At 28.9% G+C, this 23,732-nt stretch overlaps 1 protein-coding gene across 1 annotated transcript; it reads right to left on the bottom strand.

The window, feature by feature from the left end:
- Nucleotides 1–140: 140 nt before the first annotated feature.
- LOC107444659 (uncharacterized) lies at nucleotides 141–16,661 on the bottom strand. The gene is made up of 2 exons (XM_016058869.4): nucleotides 16,465–16,661; nucleotides 141–983 (listed from the first exon to the last, which is right to left on the bottom strand). The coding sequence occupies exons 1-2, from the start codon at nucleotides 16,654–16,656 to the stop codon at nucleotides 552–554; spliced, it is 624 nt and encodes a 207-aa protein (XP_015914355.2). The 5' UTR covers nucleotides 16,657–16,661; the 3' UTR covers nucleotides 141–551.
- Nucleotides 16,662–23,732: the final 7,071 nt, after the last annotated feature.

Here is a 23,732-nt window from a genome sequence, read left to right as displayed (position 1 = left end):
TTTAGATGAATTGGAAAAATCAATTAATGTATCAAAATTTCAATAATAAATTAATATTTCTTTACTGTATATTGTAATATTCAAATTTCGATAACCCCAAACACAGCAAGTCACATAATACACATGTAATGAAATACTCCTTTTTCTTTTCAAAAATTCATCGTTGTTTATTTACAGAATTCAAAGCCAAAATGATGAACTATGAAATATTGCTAAAATAAAACACGATAAACAAAATACTTTGTACACAATAATCATGTAAAATTTTTTGTACAAGTAAATGGATGCATGACTGGAATTATTGTTTTTAAAAAAAATGTTATGGCACAATACAGAGGCCGATGACACATAAGAATTGTCCCTAAGAGAATAAATAGTTGCCTCATTAAATGAAAGCATGCAGCAGAGTTCCCTTTACACTGCACTTTATATTTACAGTCAAAGTATAGTAAAAGAAATATCACAGACAAACATTTGGATTTGAACCAAAGATTAGACAACAGCAGATATATGTCGTATACACCGGGATCTATGCTGACTGTTTATGCTGACTAACCGGCTAAGTTGACGACGTAACTTGTCGGAATGAAGGGAGGTAAGGGTCCCACGAAAGGTGTCCGGACTTTCACCGCTGGCTTGGGTTTCATGTCCGGCACCATTGTCCTGGTCTTAATGATGTGAAAACCTGAAGCATCGGCCATGTATTCTACAACCCTCAGTGCACCGGATGGTTCGACATAGCCGTAGCGTCCTTTCACTTTTCCATCCGCACCTCTCTCTTCCTGACGAAAAGACTGATTGGGACCGGATCCGGTATCATAGCCAAATTTGTAGGTGCCCGGACCGGCAAAGTTCTGGATATTGTAGTGGGCTTTGGTACCGGCAGGAATGGGCACCACTCTTCCATAGATTCCAGCTGTGGTGCTTCGCCTGGATATGACAGCTGTTTCGGCGAAGTACACGGTCACCAGTAGAAACAATGCCTGAAACAAAAGAATTCAACAGCATTAAATAAAGTAAGTTAAGTAGCGTAAGCATTAAAGTAGTTTTGCTGTCGACAGTACACCGTATTTAATAACATCCTTTTTTTTGTTTTTTACGCAGTTGAAATTTCGTTTCTACTGAACGAAGTTCTGTTGCTGAAAGTAATTTAAGGTAACAGCATATTATAGTCCATATTAAATACTGTAAGAATGAACGTAGTTTTACCGCTGACTGTAGTATAATATAAACATTTTTGATGATGTTATAACTGCGTTTAAATTGCCAGTAAGAACGGAGTGTTGTTGCTGATGTTAATATATGATAGCAGAAACCTTAAATATTCGAAGTTAGAATGTAGTCTTGTTGTTGACTGTAGTATGAAGTAAACACTGAAACTGGAGTGAGTAAATATGAAACATGGAACAGAGTAAAGAATAAAATGTGAGGTAGACAGCACTGTATCTTAACAGAATAAAAATAATGTAGTTATAAAAAAAATATTTTTACTTTAGACGTTAAAGCAAGAAACAGTATAAAAGTAGTCAAGCTCAGTATTAAGTGTAACATTAATGTAATTCAGCAAAGTCATCAGAATTAAGTGTATCATTAATTTCAACAGAATAAAAAATTAAACTGCTAATTTTATTCCTGTAAAATGGGAATAAAATTATTTTCAGTGTTTTATAAAAGTCTCTGCAGCAGACATTGAACTTGAACTTGTCGTGAAATCAATATCAGTTCGTTATTCTATGTTTAACCTAATGCCGTTTGTTGCTTCAATGTTGTTAATTTATGTCTGTTTTGACCTGAAAAAGAATCTATATTTATATTTTCTCATAATAATTATATCTATCTCTCTATATATATGCATGTACAGCGCAATATACAAAAAGAAAAGAAAAAAAAAAAAAGAGAAGAAAATTATTTAAAATAAAAATCTCTCTATTCGCACTTTAATTTCAATATGCGCTTTGGTTTTCATATCTGGCAATCTTATTACGAAAATATTTTAAATAATTTCTGAAAATTGTCCCGTTGATGTAAATTTATTTGAATTCTCTACTCGCTGTATGGATTTCGTTTCATGTTTTGTTCTGTTTTTTCGTTGCATTTTATTTTCTGCTTTTATATATCTTTTTCTTTGAATCTTGATATTTAATACTTAATGTGTTCTATTCTATTTTGTTTAGAAAAAAAAGAATGTTTTTTTTTAGTGCTCCTCATACTATTGTATTGATATATTTCGCCTATGGCTACATTGATACAATATTGGAAAGCACTCGTTTTTGCGGATATAATCATGTGAGCTGATGATGAGATAATATCTTTTTTCCCCCCGGATTTTTATTAATAAAAAAATCTCGTTTTTCATTATTTTATAATTTTTCTATGTTTCCTCTACATTTTGAACTTATAAGTTTTACATGCTTGCAGCTTATGCGCAGTGAATAAAACGTATTGTTTTTCTTAGTTTTTCTCTTTTTTCCTTTTTGTATTTATTTATTGAGATATGTTTTAGTGATCCTATTTGATGAAGCTTTAGCGCTTAATATTATCTAATAACTTACTCTCGTTTTCCTTTTGTTTCCGTTTTTATTTCGTTTTTCCAATTTCGTGCGTTTGGGACGTTGAGCCTATTTTTATGGATTTAAACAGCTATAACAATTTAGTCCCTGGTTAAAAATATGTTCAATATTTAAATTATTCTGCACGTTGTAACCGGTACGAAGAGCCTAATTCAGAGGATCGACATCCTGCTACTCTGAAAGTAAAAGATTTTTGAATTATATTCAATACCTGAAGTCTTTTAATAAAAGATTGCCCTAATATTGACAAAAAACGTGTAATTCATAATAACGATAGCTCCAAATTTGTTTGTAAATGTTATTTGTATGTTAACCTGTGGTTTTTGTAATATGAAATATGTTACGCAAACCAGTTACTCTCTTAATATTTGAATTGATCAACACCGTTCAGATATAAACAATAAAAAAATTATCAATAACTTGGAATTGAGTCATTTTAGCGAGCATAATTTTAACAGTGTCAAAATTTATATTTCAGATATAGTAGACGATTTTAATTTAAGACAACAAAAAGAAACTTACTACATGCTTCTATAAAAAACAATTCTGCCGTATGGGCTAAACGATACCTTCCAACATACACAGATTCACTTTAATAAATCCTCAACTTATTCACTTTTCTAAATTAAAGATAAGAGTACAAATCGAGGTAAACGGGGACCAAGAAGTAATAAAAACTCTCTTAATAGTGACAAATTAATTACAAATTTTATTTAGGAAAAAGATTTAAATAATCATTATAATATTAAACAAATGAAGGATTTTGTTTTCTTCCTTAAGAATAATGATGTCTGTAAGCTTCAAGATCTTATTATTAACTATTCTTCTATTAATTTACACTTCAAAATTCCTTCTTTTAAATTTTGTAAAAGCTAAAATGAGTAAAATAGTTCCAATCAAAAAGAAAAATTTAGATAATTTGTATTTCATATTTAACTTTCAAAACCCTATTTTCGATAAGATCAAATTTCATAATATATTTGAAAATTTAAAAATTTTATTTTCATCAAAAGATTTTAACATAATTAAAAGCTCTAAATATAATGAATCTCTTGGTAGAACTATATTCAATTATACTAATATTAGCAAAAATTTAGGAAGGGTTAATTTATCCAATTATGAAAGTCACTGTGAAGGAGGGAAATATTTTGATTTTGTTGATAAACATCATAAACATATTATTACTGGTAATTTAAATATTATAGAAAACGTAGAACTTGGGAATTTAATGATAAAAGACACAAAATTTAGACCCATTTACCATACATCAATTAATAAAATTCTAAAATACTTAATGATCTTAATAGTTTTTGTTTGAAGATATCAAATAGATTCTTTTCTTTTTTAGGCATGTTAACAGATTAGAAAAGGGCTATTTATTATTACTTTAAAAACTTTGTTTTCAATAATGAGGAAAATTTAAATAACAGAAGGAATTCAACTAATTTTCTAAAAATTGTTCAATCAATTATGACACTACAAAAAAACTTTATAATTACCCCCATAGACAAAGCTAAGTATAATTATGCAATCTTCTGTAAAAACTTCCATATTGAACGTTTAAATATGCAGTTGAAAAATAGCAAAAATTCCAAGCTTAGTAATTTAAATAATAATAATGCCATTAAAAAAATTTTAGTTTTATATAAGAGGTTAAAAATTAAAATCAGTAATATACAATTTCCTTACTTAATTATCAGTCCTAAATTTCATAAAATTCTGTAAAATTTAGAACAATCACGTGAGGGGGTCTAATACTTTCCTAACTACTTAAATAAAATTATTAATAATATTATTAACGAAGGTTTTTCTTGGATTATCACTAATAATCAAACTATTTTAGATTTTATTAAACATAATAAAATTTATTCTATTGCGACTTTTGATTTCCAGGATCTTTTCAATAGCATTCCCTTTTCTAAAGTAAAACATTTTCTTTTGAATTATTATTACGATTCTAAAAATGACCATGATTACGATTTTGATTATTGGGAAATTATAATTAATTTTTGTCTTTTTAATAATAATCTTTACAATGGAAAAGATATTTTTCTTCAAATACCACAAGGATCTAATTTTTCATCTCTCTTAGCTAACTTATTCTTGTACTATTTATGGAGAAAAAAAATTATACTCGTAATATTAAATTTGTTTTTAGATTTATTGATGATTAAATTATCTTTAATTTTCAAGATTATACAGTTTTATTAAATAAGGACGTAATCATGATGATAATATTAATTTCAATTTTTTGGATTTTTGTATTATAAAAGATCTGCTTTGTTGACTTATACGACAAAAGGAATGGTTTTAGTTTTAATATAAATAAACTAATTACTTGGAATTCTAATGTTTCCAATAACATCTATTTAAATACAATTTTTAATCATATGAACAGAATTAATCAAAAGAATATATAGTAATGTATATTTACTGAAAATAAAATCGACAAACTCTTTCAAAATTTGATAAAAAACAAACAAACAATGGATACCCAACTAAAGTAATTAAATTCTATATAAAATCATTGCGTTAATTGTATGTTGTTGTAAATAAGTTTACTAAAAACTTCTTTTTTGATTTATATAATTTTTACTTTGCGCAAATACATTTCGGGCAAATCCGTGGCTAAAAATATCAGTAAAACATGCGATTTTTGTTTCTTTCTCTCTCTCTTTTTTTATTTAAATGAAAGTTAATTTTCTAAAATTATTTAAATTGTATGCTTAAATATCAACCTTATTAATTATAAACTTCTTTAAATTATCCAGTATAATATTACCTTGAGCACATCCATTTTTGGGCCTATCCTTGGTAACGAACAAATCAAACGCGCTTCAGTACTGCAGTCAGTAAGCGCTCTATAAATCCCTCAATGTGCGCTGCTGTTTTCATATTTTGTAATCTGGCAATCTTATTACGAAAATATTTTAAATCATTCTTGATAATTATCCCGTTCATGAAAGTTTATTTGAATTCGCTATTCACTTTATGGATTTCGTTTTATGTTTTGTTCAGGTTTTTCTTCACATTTTATTTTCTGTTTTTACGCGATATTTATTAGTTAAAATGTTCTATTCTATTTTGTTTCTAAAAAAAAAGTTTTTTTTTTTAGTGCTCCTCACGCTATTGTATTGATATACTTTGCTTTGGCTATATTGATATTGTATTAGAAAGCACTCCTTTTTTCGGATACGATCGTGTGAGCTGATGAAGAGGTTATATCCTTTTTCTTCTAGATTTTTATTAAAATTTTTTTCAATAGTCATCTTTTCCTTTTTTTTATTATTTTGTAATTTTTCCATGTTCCCCTACATTTTGAACTTAACACTTAATGGAATCAAGCAAATTTATAATGGACCATAATTCAAAGTTAATTTCGATATTGGGTATACTTTGTGTTATAAAGACTAGAGCAAAAGAAAAAAGAAGTTTAATAATAAGCAAAACTGTACCATTTATATATATATATATATATATATATATATATATATATATATATATATATATATATATATATATACTATAAGCATAAGTATTAAAAAAATTAAGCTGATTCATTATTTTTTGAGTTAATACTCAACGCCTTGATCTAATTTTTTCACAGCCATCTTCTGTTCACGGCATTTTTTTAAAACTCCTACGTCATAAGAACCGCCAATGAATTCAAATAATTATAATAATAATAATAATTCATTTTTATAGCAGAAATGCATACACTCGTTGAATCGTCGGTGAATCCTGTGAACTATAATATTATTCAGATATGCATGCATCGATTAAAATTATGTGTATAATTTTAAAGAAAGAGAGAGAGGCGCTGTCATCTTTGGATTACATTCATTACTTTTTAGTAATTGACAACTGTGAAGTGTTCTTCTCGATGCTTGAAAATCGCCCTTATGGTCATGAGTTAATTTGTGTTAAACAAAGCTTCCAGAACGAGAAATTACTAATTTTGCGCTTTCCTTTGATTTCTTCATGTAAATGAACCTATGAGTATCAGTGAGACGTTAATAGTATTTCAATTGTTATAATAATATTAAACACAGAGTTAAATCTCTTTGCTCCATCAACAATGGTTGTATGTTCGGTATAATTGTGCGCACGAACATTGATCGTTCTCTTTAACGAGTTAGCCCGAGGCGTTATGAATGTGCTGGTGGCTTCAACGTCAAAACCATAAAATGATGTGATTTACTTTAAAATGCAATAATGATTATTAAAATGGTAAAATAACGAATAAATGATTTTCTTTTTAGCTGCAACTTGATTTATTTCACTTTCAAAATACAAAACAAAAACAATTAGAAAAGCATATTTTTATGCACATTGGCATTATTGAAGTGGATTTTTTTGATGTAAAACAAATATTAACTAAAAGGAATCGACGCGAATAATTCATTTAATTGATAATGACAATCAGGTTTTTATGATAAACTGGAGGTAATGTAAGACTTTTATGGCTGTAATAGGTTTTCAGGGTTTATGTATGTTATCATGAAGAAACTGAAATCAAGAGAATGTCAAATTTCACCGGTGAATATCTAAAATTACATAGTCGCTTTGGTGAATGTCCGAAATATTTGTTATATCTGATTTGATATTAAGTTATTCGTTGATTCAATGTTTTAATATCTGTTGAGGATATATTAGGAGAAACATCAGTGTTCGAAGTGCCGGTTAAATGCATACTGGGCAGTGGCACTTAAAAAAACCCTTTGATGTAGGGCATACCGGGCAGTGAAAAACCTTTAAAAAACATCAGTGTAGGCAGTGGCACTTAACTAGGCTTAGGAAAACCTAAAAATGCTGGGCATAGAGCGATTGTAAACGAATTAAAAATTATTGGAAAGACGTGGAGAGAGTCAAAATATTTGGTCACAAATAGAATGATAGAAGCCTTATGTTTCAATTCGGAGTAAAGAGGAATATGTATCATCTGGTTAGGTGAGCTGCAGCGAATAGTGGGCTTAACCACCTAGTTTACACTAAAACCACTAATACGTCATCTTTTTTTTTTCTTCTCCAAAAGCACTCTTATTCCACTTTAAAAATAAAGGTTCAAATAATATTTGTGCAATTCTTATATTCTCAAATTTTACATGAGAAAATTGAAGAAATAAACTTTTGATTTTCTAATTCGATACAAACAGTTTTTAAATCCTTTCGCTATTTTCAGTCGTATGACAGTATTAAACGCAACTCAGTTACAGTTTACATTTCATTTACATGTAAACTAATAATTATTGAATGGATGCACTATGTTTCTGTATTCAAACAGTAGGCGAGAACAAGACTTATTGCAATCAGCCGAAGCGAATTCAGACTCACTGAAAGTTTTACACATTTTCCAATAAGTCTAAAAACATTAATTGATTTCCGTAAAAATGAAATATACTGAAAATTTTTTCAATAATTTGGTGCAATACTAATTTAATTGTTGGCGATATTTGCAAACAGCCGGATTCCCCTAGGGGACCCATACGGAGTCTCGGTGGATCAGGTGATCGAGGGATGCGAACTCTGCTCCCGGCTCGCATCGACTACAGTGCTGACGTAAAAATATCCTCACTGGTAGATGGATCATGGGTTAGAATCCCTCTGGCTAACTATGGAAGATTTCCGGGGTTTTTCTCTCCGTGTAATGTAAATGTGGGTTCGATACTTCTAAAACGAGGGCTAGATTATCCCAATGCTTCATCTAGGAAGTCTTATGGGTTGTGATAAAATTTCAAGGCTATAAAGATGAAAATCGATAGCCGTAAGCTCAAAAATGAGATAGCTGTTTAATACCGGTTATGAAATAAAACCATTCTTACAATAGATGTATTGCGTCCGAACGATAGGTTGCACAGTTTAGAATAAACCTTACCATAAATAATATTATATTAAAATCTATCTAAAGCTAGCAGAGTGTTTATATGTTCATTAACCTCAACACAAATGCACAATTCTGAACCGATCTGCATTCATGTTGGTGTGCATACGTTCAAAGACACGGTGCACCTGTCTCATTTAAAGCTCTCTCCGAATATTGGTTCACGATACCAAAGTAGGAGTTTTCCACAGTGTTTGATAAATATTTTATGAGTACTTCTCTCGACTCTAATATCTCAAAAATGAGTTATATCGCACGTTCTTATGAATTATTTGTTCCTATCTTAGATAATCTCAACTAAAATCAATCTTGACGATCAATGCCGTAACGTATGGGAATGCTGACGTCAGAAAAATTGAATTTGTAAAGGTATATGAAACCTTCTTATATGGATATTCAAGCTTTTAAAACGTGTTTCAGTAAACTTAATGAGTGGAAACTCAGAAAGATAAAAAAGCCCTATTTTAAGAATATGGTAAATTCTGAATCTAACATTTTAAATAATACAATATATATTGTTTATCTTTCTTTTAGTGAGTGCAAAATTAAAAACGGATCACCCTTAATAACTTTTGCTTTAAGGATCATATCTTCACGTTCTAGGACTCTTTACTGAAGATTGTTTTTTGCAAGGAATTATCTTTTTATAAATGAATTTTATACTTGCGTTTAAAAGGTTTTCAATTAGCTTAAAAACTTCCCGAGATATAGCGAAATACGCAAAACGTAAAATTAATATTTAGAGGTCCAAATTTTGGATCGCTCTCATGACCAAACTATTGGGACCTTTTTTACCCCGATTGCGGCTCTATATTTTTTTTTGGCAGAAATCCGTATTCGTCGAAAAAAAGATATGTTTATTCAGAAAAAGTGTGTTTTTGTGTGAGTTTTCGTAATTTGAAATATCGTCTGCACCAATTACTTAGCTTATTTGAAATCGCTTTCTCGAACCCTTAAGATTGAGTCCCAGAGCGTGGAAATCCCATCATTAGATCAAAAGTTATTCAGGGTGGTTGTTTTTATTATTTTTCTTATTTTCCTCATTGTACTTCTAAATGTAATAGTATGAAGCCGCACCGGAATAGATTACAAAGAAAAGAAAAGTTTTTCTATCATTTGTCATGAATGCGCTGGATGGTGATATTAGCGTATTTATCCATTTTGGAGGGTGTTAAATTTTTTTTTCTCCACAGTACCTATATTATGTACCTAGTCATAATATTTTCTCATTATCACAATACTAATATCAGAAGTATATAATACCCCACTTCATTAAGAATTATGGGTGTCAACGTGTTCTATATACTTATAACTTAACGGTAAACTTAAAACTCATAACTTAACTTATACGGTTTATAAGCCGTAAAAAATCCCATTGGGTGATTTTTTACGGCCTTTGAAATAAGTACCGATATTAGTTTGTTTTCTAAAAATGATTATAAAAATAGTAGGGTCGTTTCTAATCAGTTTTGTGAACTACAATCAACTCATTTTGGTGATAGGTACAAATTGAAATATAAAAAAAATGTATCAAAATGCTAAATAATTTAGAAAATATGATTATTCGTGTATTAAAACTTAAAATACTGCTATTGATGCCAATGATGCTTAATTAATTTTGTAAATAAGTACAAATTAAAATGTAAATATACATTTTGTTCGAAAAAGCTAAATTAGTGAGAAAAAAAGTACTTATTCATTTGGGAAAACCATAAAAAACGGCCTTTGGATACTTCATTAATTTTATATTGGTTACTACTGTTATTATGTTAATTGGTATTTTTAAATAAGTGCTAAATATGCTAATATTGATACCAATTGGAAATAGATTACAATTAATCTTTATTTTGAAGGAATGAACTTCTTAAAACATGTTTTGCTTCATTTGATATCTTAAAACCACCGAGAAAAGCAAAAAATTATAAAAATAAAACAATATTGGAAATTGTTTGCGTCTTTCAGTTCTGTGCGTGAGTGTTGATTAATTCTGATCATTTACTGTTTTCACAGGTGCATTTAATATATTTTCGTCAAGTTTTGCAATCATAAAGAAAATCCAAAATTGGGTTGGCTGTTCAACTACGGTTATAAAATAAAATAAAATTATAATGAAAAGAATATTTTTTTACTTGATTTAGAAAAAATTCAAAAATCTCATGTTTTCTTCGATTATTTGCAATTTCAAAAATGTTTAACTAAATCTGTTCGTGATAGTTCAACGAGAATTGAAACATGTTTTTCTAATTTTAGAAACAAAAATCAGGTTGTTTATTTTCATTGTAATAAATGATTAAAAAGTGAATGCATTAAATAAAATCCTTAACATGATTTCAATGTTGTTGAACATACATTATTTTAAATCGTATTTTTAGTATAAATGTTTGATCATAAATTATGAATTAATTTAAATATAGCTTTGAGGAATAACAACAGTACGGTGATAAATATTTAACAAATTGCGAACTTATTAAAAGATACAACGTTAGAAATCAATTATTTGAAATTTGATACACGTCGTACTAAATTGAATCTTCACGATCATAGTCCTCCAACTTGATGACGGGGTACTAGGGTTCAATTTGAACGGATGCACAGTTGAAAATTTAATATACCTTATTGCATCGAATCAGAGCCCGATTATAGTTCAAGTTATCGATTTTACGGATTCAAGTTGAACTGATTTTCTAAGAGTGGAGAATGCGTAATAAATACAGATGACAACCAAAAATTTAGAAGTATATTTTTTTTATTAAACGTGCTCATGCCATAATACTCTATTTAGAGTAGAAACAAAACTATAGGGTCCAAAGCTTTTTTAAAAAAACAATCTGCAAACTTTTATTTATTTTTCGAATAGGAATTAAAGGAATTAGAATTAGTAAATGAAAGAGGTGTGTACCGCGAAGGAAACTTTGAAATATTTGACGTTCAAATTGACGTGATGAAAAATGTCAAGTAACTGCCAACACATAACATATCCCACAAAAAATGTTTCTGTTTCCTGAATTTGCTTAAATCAGTTTCAATCTTTGATTATATTACTTCGACAGTTCTTTATATAATTATAAAACTCTTTTATGATAAATATTGCTAAATTCCAAATACTTTAATTTCGTAAAACATTAATTAAAATGTTTTCATTCCCTTTATTTCCTATCAGTTTTCGTTAAATAACTTAAAATTTAATATTGTTGTTCAAATTAGATTGCAATTTCCACTTTGAGTAGAAGCCTATTCTTACCAAAGTGGTTTTTTTTTTTCCACTATGAAAGATATGTGAAATCACAAATTTAACTTAACACTTAATAGATTAAAACAAATTTACATTGAACCAAGTTTCGATATTGGGTATACTTAGTACTATAAAGACTAGAGCAAAAAGAATTTTTTTTTTTATAAAGCACAAATGAAAGTACAGAAATGAGCAAAACTGTACCATTTCCATATATATATATATATATATATATATATATATATATATATATATATATATATATATATATATATATATATATATATATATATATATATATATATATATATATATATATATATAGTGCTTTATTAATTTTTTTTTCTTTTTTCATTATTCTGTAATTTCCATGTTTTCTCTACATTCTGAACTTCTCTCTCCCTTTATTTCGATATTTTTTGCTTTGGTTATTATCAAGGAAAATAGTTATGATTGTTTTAGATGAAGTTTATATTTTGTTGAAGAGGCTTGATTAGCGTATACCGTAAGTTGAAAATGTTGATGAGTACAAGTTTGGTTTCGATTCCACTGGTTGAAGAGGTTGGATGTTCTTACCCTAAGTTTGAGAAGGTCTATGAATTCATCATTCGTTGAAGAGAATGTTGATTGGTATTATTCCAGTCTGATGTAGGCAAGCAATTATTTAACAAAAATCATAGATTGTTTAATAAAGAATCAAATTATAATAAATAAAAATGTTTTGTTTTTGAAATTTATGTGTAACCATATGGAGCTCCAAAGTAAAAAAATGATTCATGCGTATTAATTAATAAATGGCATGGTTGGTGCTGCTGCAGGGCCAAGCAAGTGTAATGTTAGCACAGTTTTCGCCAAGGAAAATCGGGAGAAATCATAGAGAATTTTAATGAAATTAAAACATTAGCAACCCTATAACGCGGTTTTCAAATTCTATGCTAATATGTTAGGCAGAAGTAGAGGGAATCTCTAAAAATAGATTTTCATTCTGTACTCAATTCAAGGTGGTGGTATAAAAAGATGACAGATATATTACTGATTTCTATTGAATGAAAAAGGATTTTTTAAATGATAGGAAATATGTTCTGCATATTTCAGTTACAGTAATACAATATTCGAAAGCACTCTTTTTCGCGGATATAATCGTGTTAGAGGAGGACGAGATTATATAGGGTCCTTATTCTGTTTTTTCGTTTTTTTTTTTTTAAATTATAATTTTTCGTTGCTTTCTTGTATTTTTAACTTATTTAATGGGTTTTATGTATTTTCAGCTTACGCGGACTAAATAAAACTTATTATGTATAGATATTATATGCCTACAAACATGCGTATATAATATATACCTACATCGTTATATATTGTACATACCTACATACATACACATATATTATTATTATTATTGTTTTGCAATTATGGAATTGTATTTTTTATATGCGAAATATTTTAACAAAACAAATTTTCATGGAAAGAGTTGAACGGGACAAAATAAGTAAGTGATATTCTATTCTTCCTAACATTTTGCGGATTATTCACGGAAATTGTTTTTTTCTCGCGGCTGTTGCGTTACTCAATTCCTCGAATAATCGGGATTTAACTGTACCAAGAATTAACAATAGCTTGAAGCCAAGAAGGCACAAGTTCGAATTCAAAATCAAACATTAGAACACAACAAAATGTTTAATTTTATCCGAAAAGAAATAATGTATATTTCCTTATTAAACGATATTTTCCTTTTTTATTTTCCTTTTACTTCGAAAATTTTTAAAGATAGAAAAACGTGATGTTTCGAGTACAAGCTAAAGGACTGGACAGTGAGCTGGACCATACTGTGTAACAATCACATTTGTTCTATTTATTGCAGTATTTCTCAGAAAAAGGCTTATGTTTTAAAACAAATAACATTGTAATTATTTTTTTGTTTTAGTAAAAGGAAATGCTTTTGCATTCAGATGAAACAAATAAAATAATTTCTTATATTGAAGTTTATATCGGATAATATTTTCAAATATTTTTTATTTTTTTTTCCCCGACACTTTGAATAAAAACGTATAAAATATTAGCTTCACTTCCGAGTTTTAATTGTAAAAGATCGACAAAAATATTCATAAACAAAACATCGATAAAGTTCTAAAGAGAATTAAACTAATTATAATGATAATAATTCGAGTGAATTGTATCAATTATTCGATGAATAATAAACGCTGTATCATTTGATGACATTTCATCAACTCAAACATGGTTTTGTATTTTAATTTATTTCACAAAATGCTTTAAATTTCACATAAAATTTACATTATATCAACTATTTTAACTTTAAAGATTACTATCTTTTATTAATATTCTTGATTCAATATTTATTTTCTTTCTACATCTGTATTATACTTTTGATTTTATTAAATAGTGAAGTAATTTTGAATAATTATGCAATACTAGGGTGCTTGCTTTTATCGTCAAGTAAGAAAATGATCGTATTGCAATATTCCTTTTCGATGATCAACACATGATTACATCAAATTTAAAAACAATGCAATAATTATGATTTTAGGCGATAATTATATTTTTATACTATAATTAAAAAATGAATTTAATGTTTTTTTTTTGGAGATAATCATATAGTTGCATAAAATTTAAAACCTCGCTAAGTATTTTTCACCAAGTAGAAAATTTATAGCAATAGTGTGAAAAGCTAATTCTTAATAGAGTTTTTAAAATTTAAATAATTTAGTATTTATTGTTTAGTATTCATAGTCGTTAATAAAACAGATGTTTCTTTTGACTAATTTACAATAAATATCCAAAACTGTAATCTTATTTCGTTGTGAATTAATGCCCTGGCTCTAAGACTTGGACTATTTACAAATTTTAAGTCAATTAACTGAAATTGTGAGATTTTTTTTATATATATAATTATTATGCCTGAAAATTTCTTTTAAAATGTTCTACGAAAATTTAATTTCTTTGGCTCGTACATGATGTGTTAAATTTTCGTCATAGTTACGAGCAATTTTTTTCATAAATCAAACGTTAAAATGTAGATTGCTATCAGAGAGTTTTGATTCTTTTTTTTTTCTTCTCGTAACTAAAATAGAATTTGATGTACTAATTGTTTTTTATATAAAGGCTTATATTATTATAAATTTGCTTTTAATACATTAAAATACTTTGTTTCATATAATTTTAGAGCAATAAATAATTTTCTACTTATTTTTATATTTTAAATTGCTGTTTTATATTCTAAAGGTTATTTTTAGCACATTGAAAGTTTTTGAATCTTACACTTAATTTTAAAAAACAAAAAAACAAACAAACAGATATCTTATTATTATAGCATTTTTTTATTAATTAATGTAAAAAAAAACATCTATTTTTTTGTTTCATATTGACCCAAATTGAAATTTAGTATTATTTCCATAAGGTTTTTAGTTTTCGATATTTAATTTTATACATAACATTAATATGTAAATTAATACCAAGCCACAACAAGTATACAATTGGTTAACATTTCTTAGGTATTTTTTTTAGTTAAAGCTAATTGCAAATTTTCTTCTCATTATAATTACAATCAAGTGTGATCTATGTTTTAATTTGTAAAACTATTTTCAAATATTATATGATTTTCCAATCAAAGTTATTTCCAAATATTATATACGTTCTGCAAATGAAAATTATTTTCAAATATATTTGTTCTTCCGATTAAAATTGTTTTCAATTGTTATATATGTCTTTACAATTAAAATTATTTGAAAATATTAAATATCCACTGCATATTAAAAATTAAATATGTTCTTCCGATTAAAATTATTCGCAATTATTACATATGTTCTTAATCTTAAAATCCTTCGCAAATACCTTTGTGGGGAAAAGACCGATTTTTCCACGTTATTGAATTATTGGACTTTGTAATCCTCAAAATGCAACAACAGATGATGATCAAATCGCCATTTTTGTTAAAAATGGACAAAAACCATTCTTTCCCTCTCGTCTTCAAATATTTAACCAATAAATAAATGTTTAATAATAATTTAAATACTAAAACAGTTACATTGAACAGGGATAGCACTATATTATTTTTAATTTGTGTTAGTTGCGAGTTAATAAATTTAGTTTAATTATTTTAAAAAAGAAAGAAATTACTTTAAAATACTCTAAATTATTTGAAAATACAAGGAAAAGAAAATAATGACGAAACATGAGAAAAATTCTTAAGCAGCACTTATGGTTGGATTATTATAACTTTTAAATGCATCAATTTCTATGAAATTTTATGAAAATTCGACAAGTATTCTTAAACCAGTATTTATTATTTTTTTTAATTTATGTCATATCCTTCTTATGAAAGATTTAAGAGAGCTATTAATAGAATTTTTTCTGAACATTTTTATGAAATTAGAATAAAAAATTCTTGCAAAAATTGGATTTGAAAGTCGGAGCTCAAATAAAATATCAAATTCTAATAATTAAGGAAACAAAATACATAAAAACATTTATAACAATCTATTAATATGTTTTCAATATCAAAAAAAGAAATCAATGCGTGGCTTTAAATGAACTCTTAATCAATAAAACATTAGGAAATAAAGCAATAAAGATCTTATAAACAAAAAAATTGCTTTCACTAATATTATATATATAGCTTTTATATATATATATATATATACATAGCTAAGCTTATAATAATATTTTACCGCAATTAAAATAAATTATATACGAGCTTAAGAACATTGAATAAAAACTATTAGAGCTTCAAATTGGGAATAAATAAATAAATTCTAATCACCACTTACCCGACACCACATGTTTACCGACGATAAATTAACCGCACAATTAGTTATATCCGTGGGTGCGAAGTCTTTGTCTTTTGGGTTTGCGTAATACCAGTCACGGTTAAGAACATAGAAACATATGCAAATGCCATTAAAGGAAAAAGAACTGTTCCAGACTAGAGCACGCGCAGGTATGTTTGTCCATCGTACCATACCGAATGATCAGCGAGGAGGTGTGGGGGAGGGGGAGTCAGCCACTTTTTTTATGTTTGAACCCGCGGTTTACGGGGTCACGGCATTAACGTGAGAAGTTTTCTCTTTGATCCCCCTCCCCCGAAAAACCACGTTCACTCGTTATTTTTTTTTTTACTTTCAAACCTCCCCCGATCGTGATCTTTTGTTTCTTTGCCCCCCCCCTCCCATCTTTTCTGACTTTCGCGTTCATTTCCGAATGTTTTAAAGCTCACCGCGGCTGTCGCTCATCAGTTAGTTGAAATAATTAAGGGACCATTCACAAATTTAAATAATCGGATGAAATCCGTTTCACTCTGTTCTGTCCGAAATGTGTGAGGAATGAGCGAGCAACACATTTTCTGCCTACTCAAACAGGGTCGAGGTAAATTAAATCTTATTATCAATCTGAACGTGAACACGTTAGTTAGAGTACGCACCGTACTATGGTTTAAAGTACCAATATTATGGTTTAGCAGTGAACCGATTTTTTCTGAAAATGTACTTTGAGATTTTGAAATGGGATTCTTTTATTAAATAATTTGTTAAAAATACCAACTTTTTGTATGATAATATTTCAAAGCGATTTTTTCGTTACTTTTAATGTTCAACATTTTCATAAGGTCGTCAGTTTATCTGGGTCGTTCGAATTTCGGAAATAAATGTTATCTTTGTTGTAGAGCCTTAAGAGTGAAACTAAGTCGCATTTGCATTTCATAAATGTGAAACACACGCACAAAAACCTCTGCCGTTAATGGTGCTTAAACCTTGCCTTCGTATACCGCCTTTTTATATCATCACTAGCTGAATACTCGTCCTCAGGGAGAAAAAAAAATTAAATTATTTATCAAACAGAACAACACTACTAAATAATGTATAAAAACCGAAAGACATATACCAACATAATTAATAAAGCTAAAATTATTCCATTTTGTCAATGCCGATGGCTTTACATTATTAGTTTAACAAAACACTAGGAGGCTTCGCCCCCTGCTCGCTGATGCTCACCAACCCCCGGAACTGCCTTCGCAGTTCATTTCGGATTGCTTCGCAATCCGATGCTCGCTTTGCTCGCTCATTGGATATGTTCTTAACGTCTAGCTTTTGTATACTTTTTTGAACACTGAAGTTCCGAAAACTTTTCACTGTAGAAAATTCTAAACCTGTGCATTTCAATATTAATTTGAAATTGAAAACAGTTCACATATTTTTCTTAATCACACTATTCTAAATTTCAGTTGTTGAGAAAAGTAACTGTTGTAAGTTTTGTTTTAAAGTCTTTCCCACCAGAGGGCTAAAACCATGTGTTGTAAAACAATATGAAATAGTACTGAACCCCGGATGTAAAGCATCGGCTTCGATAAAGATAATTTTGTGAGAATGTTTTTGATAATTCGGTGAGAATTCACCCGATTAGACATATGATACTCACTACGTGCTCTTGTGTGCCGAAGCCTATCAATTAAAACGTATTAGCGTTTTATATAATATAGATTAGCCATATGATGCTCACTACGTGTTCTTGCGTGCCAAATCCAATCAATTAAAAATGAAAACTGTTGCCAACGTGAGAAAAGAAATATCATCGGTTTTATTGATACATACGTACGTATTAGCGTTTTATATAATATAGATAGATGATTTTTTTCTTATAGTTCATTCCATCAAAATATCGAATAACTATATTCAATATCTTTTGGAATGATATTACTGCGCAAGTACAACATGTACTAAATTTTCCTACATTTGTATATTTCATATTGATTAAAAGTGTTCCAATTACCATAATTCCAAAAGTACCAGTTACCAACATTAATTAACCACCAGTGGCATCAATTATAGTATGGTAACTTTTAATATTTCTCCTAAGTTCTATTCTTAATTAATTTTGCAGTACAAAACTTATTTTTTTAAAATTTCAATTAATACCTATTACCAAAATTAATTAAGCACCATTAGCGTCAATAATAGTATGTCGATTTTTTACGTTTTACATTAACTAATTTTAACTATTTAATTTTGCTTTTTAGTACACAGCTTATAGTTTCATTTTAATTCATACCCATTATTACAGTTAATTAGATATTATTGACTTCAGAAATAGTATGGCGATTTTTAATTTCCTACTAAATAAATTAACAATACTTTTTCACTATTTTTGTTTTTGATAAGTGCTTTTTTTTTTAAAATTTCAGTTATAGTACTTATTACCAAAATTAATCAAGAATCATTGGTGTCCAAAATAGAATGGCGAGTTTTTGTTGTTGTTCTTGACGAACTACTACCATTTCTTCATTAATTATGCTTTTAAGTACATAGCCTATAATTTTTATTTTAGTTATTACTTATTACCAAATTAATGAAGCATCATAGACGTAAATAATAGTGTGGGGATTTACTTGGCTTCTCCTACATGAATCAGTCTAATTTATCCCTTAATTTTTTTCTTTAGTATATATTATCTTATTTTTTAATTTCAATTAGTAATTTTTACCAAAATAAATCAAGCATCATTGACATTAATAATGTATGGCAATTTTTTATATTTCGCCTAAATGATTTAGTTTTTTTTCTCCACATGATTTAGTCAAAATTTATCCCTTAATTTTGCTTTTATAAATTTTTTTATTTTATTTCAACTATTGTTGATATTAAATTGTTTAGTTTGGTAGCAATGGGTTTTAAAAATAATTAGATACAAAAAATAAATAAATAAATAAACACGTGGTTTCATTTTAATTATTTAATACGTATATCACACGAGAGAAAAATATCAGCAATCGTAAACGTAACCTCCACTCTAAAGGCAACTTCGCAGTTCGGAGCCCAAACGGTTGCTCGTAATAGGGTTACCATTTTTTTGTAACTTTCTTGTTACATTTGGCTAATATATATGTGGTGAACCACCTTCTCATCAGATGGCGATAAACTTTGCTCGCCAGGTGGCAGTATAAAACTTTCCCCTCAAGGAAATGACTTTTCTATAAGATGGCAACATCTCTGAGTTAAAACCTTAGTTTCAAGAAATGGCAACAGGTCAATTGTCTAACATTCATTCCATCTTGCTGACTGATGAACTTACATCATTTTTGAAATGCTGCTGTCGCTAATCCTATTCGTCTTTCTACTTGTAACCTAATATAATTTCTTTTATGTTTTATTATTATTAAACTGTGTTGATAGTTAATTTTTATTAAATTAAATTTATTTAATATATTTAACCTAATCACCACATATATATATATTTTCAACTGATGTTATTATCTCATATTTTCTCTACGATGTGTGTAAAGGAAGAAAAAGTAAATCACAGACACTCTAGAATTAGATATCCTTTTAATTTTATGTAATAACTCGATTAATTTAATGTATTCATTCAAAATTTCATCCGATTATCGTCCTCATCAACGTTTCCGAAATTTTTATTTGCATTTGTAAACGTCTTCACATAGAATTGATACACCATAAAAAGCAAACGATCTGATTGGTTTAAGTTTGAGTTGCTCTTATTTATAGGCAATTTTTCTCTCTCTGAGAGAAACAGTTGTTGATATTTCGGGCAACCGTGATTCACACGAAGGATTTTCGAGCAATTTTTGTTGGAAGTGGAGGATAAGACTGCGCTTACGGTTCACTTGCCGGGTTTCGTTGCCGATAATTTTCATCGTGTGATATACTCGTAATAAATTCTGTTTTGGTGTAGTAGGCCTGTGCTACCACGCTCACGTTGATCATAACATTGAAGTAATCTGACATAACGAATAAAAAAACAATTAAATATCTAAGAACGTCCAATAATCTCATTGTTTTGATGAATGAGAGCTAAAAGCAAGCAAACACCACTGACGCTATCTTTAATATCGTCTACAGTTTCATTGATACCAATGACGTTAGCTCTATACTAATGAGAAAAGTTTCTTTTTTAATTGTCTCTCAGGAACAATTTAATTTAAATTTTTGAGGGAAGGTACAAAAGTACCCTTTTACTCAGTCTCTAATTTTCAGTAAAGCCAGCTCGAACTGTTCTGGAGAGGGACCCACACACAAACAAATTCTTCATTTCATTATTATAAATTTTGGAAGCTCCATCTCTATGCCACCGTGAATGACCAAAATCAAGAGAATGTCGACTTTCACTAGCGAATATCAACAATCACATAGTCGCTTTGGTGAATGTTCGAAATATTTGTTATATCCGATTTGATATGAATTTATTCGTTGATATTATTATATTTATTCGATATTTTGATATCCGTCATATTCTGTCATATTCCGTTGAACCCGAATTTAATGTTATAAAATAATTATTTGATCATATTTTTTTTTGATGTATTATTAAACTGCAACGTTTAATTTGAAATGGACTGAACGGAATTATTTATACTCAACAAGTTTTGAATTGCAAAACAATGACATAATGTATCATAGTATTGTTATAAATAATTTATCAATGTCTTTCAGGAGTGAAACTTTCGAAATATTTAAAAAAATTGTAAGCATTTCAAGTAAATACAGTTTTAAAAAAATAATTAGCTACAAAAAAATCTTGTAATAAAGCATAATGTGTATATTGTTATATCTTCATGTAATAAGTGAATGGAATTCAGAACAATTTTATAACTGTTGAGAAGTTCTGAACACTCTGTTAAATAGTATGAAAAAGTGTATGATAAACCGTAAACTTTATATTAATCTGAAAACCTTAAATTAATTCTCGTACATTAATTAGTTTTTTTTTTCTTCAGAAATATCTGATTACGTTCGAATTATTATTTAACTACATCGTATTCAATGCAATATCTCGAATATAATAATTAGGGGATTTTTTCCAGACTTTTTCTTCCGGTCAATTATTGTTTTTTTTCTTTTTCTTCTTGGAATACAGGTTTTTGAACCGTGAAAAATTTGTTTTGAAAGAAAAAACATTTTAAATATATGTGTATGAGTCATTCCTGATAGAGTAATACTAATTTATTTGGAATGATTTCGAAATTGACTCATCTTTTCTTTAGTTTATTTTTAAACTATTCTCAATACAGCGATGTTGAAGAATTAAAACAACAAAGGCTGCACTGCACAACGCAATTCATTCATTTATTTTCCTTTATTGCTATTTTTTATTTTCTTTTTATTTCATTAAATTTCTAATTTCCAGCAGCAATGAATCTAAAAAGCCTAAAAAAATGAAAAAAGTTCAGTTAAAAATTTTTAAAAGTTAACTTTACAGCTTGGAAAGTGTAATATGCTTTTCCAATAAATAAATAAATAAATAAATAAAAATAAAAAATCGATTTTTTTTTATTTTTTTTTATTTTCTGATCTTTTGAATGATTTTGATTTTTTAGTTTCAAAGCTGGAAAATAAGAAAAAAGGAGGAAGAAAGAAAAGCTATTTTTTTTTCTTTTAAATATATTAGTTTATGGGACCATGAACATTGAGATTCTTATTTTTCTCGGAATCATGTGTCAAAATCTGGAACAGACATACCTTCATTTGAGGAAAAAATTATTTTCATTTATAATTAAAATAAAAACAAAGCTTTAATAATTGCGTTTTTATTTCTCGTTCGAAATTTAGAATTTTTCTGATCACTTCATAGTTTTGGAACAATAGGACAAAGACATTTTGTTAACTTTATTGTCATCATTCAATTTTTAAAGACTGGCATAAAAATGTAATTTGAACGTAAATTTATTTATTTTTCTTTACCACTTACGTAAGCATTTTCAACATACAATCTTGATTTATTAGATGGGTAAAGTCTGTCTTGCTCACATTGTCGTACGTTTAAATGTGTTAAATCAAACATTTCAATCTATTTCAACTCTGTTTATATTTGCGGTTAAACAGGTAACACGATCCGATTGAAAACCATCCATTACGGAAAAAAAGCTCCTCTCCACTTCTTGATCTCACAGGTACCGTACAAGCTGTCACTTTTAGCTTCCATTACTATAGAAAAGGGGAGAAAAAAAACTGAATCTGAAGTTCTTGTTCGTAAACACGTGAAGGCTAAAAGATAACTTTTAGGAAGGAGCCGAAACAAAAAAGTGAAATGGAATGGTTTTGTGGTTGCAGGGAATGGGAGAGGGGTGGAGAGAATGGCTCATCAGTGTGTACATAACAAACAGATCGGTGAAACAAAGGGTCTGATAAAGGGTCAGTCACTCGCGGTTTTATTTCAAACCATAAAACAATCATTTGATCCCTTTCGGAACGTGAGAGGTGGTGACTCCCTCAACAAGCGTAAAAACGTTTGGTGAGAGATGAAGGTTTTATAGCAGAAGGATTAAAAGCATTTGGTTCGATGTTTTTCTGATTTCTTTTTATTCAAATTTTGAAAAATAAATAAACAGGTAGGTACTTTATGTCGCGTTAGCGCTACACAATGGGCTATGGGTGATGATGGCCTGGGAAACATTCCTGAGGATGAAACAGGAAGGATGTGAGGACAAACCATCACCCTTTTGTAAGGTCATTTCCTCAATTTAAGCACAGATCTGAAAGGAAAGGAAATTTTCGCCAGGTATCTGTACCTATGGTACTGATCAGCTACCGACCACAGGACTTCCACAGATTTTACAAGCATGTATATCGCACGTACTCCGCGGGTTTTAGAGGAGTCGAAGATCGAATCCCAGACACTCCGGACCGGGGTCCGATCCTTTAACCAGTGTGGTGCAAACTGCAATAACCTTTTTTTTTTAATTAGGAGGATCAGTATTAGAATTTGAAAAAAAGGACGCATAACAACCGCAGAATAGTATGAAAACAAAATCTCCTCATCTGGCAATCTTGGATTTTTGGTTAAATTTTTAATTTTCGTTTTCTTGATTTTCCTTTCTTTTTAAGTCCCGCAGTGAAGTCAAGGTTCCCAGTAGAAGTCAAGCATCACTGGTTGCGGTCAGTAAGCGGATGCGTGATTACTTGGATCAGCCTTTCGCAGGGACCGAGGGTGTGCGGTAACGGTCCACGTTTAACTGTTCAACCGTAAAGTGCACGACTTCACGCGCAGGTCGTCGGGATACCGAAGCAGGGGAGCCATCCTCTCTGCAGAG

The sequence above is a fragment of the Parasteatoda tepidariorum genome, chromosome 5 (assembly GCF_982258835.1).
Source record: "Parasteatoda tepidariorum strain Cologne lab strain chromosome 5, Ptep-v5.0, whole genome shotgun sequence".
Classification (NCBI taxonomy): Eukaryota; Metazoa; Arthropoda; class Arachnida; order Araneae; family Theridiidae; genus Parasteatoda; species Parasteatoda tepidariorum.
This window is presented reverse-complemented; position numbering and strand designations above follow the sequence as displayed.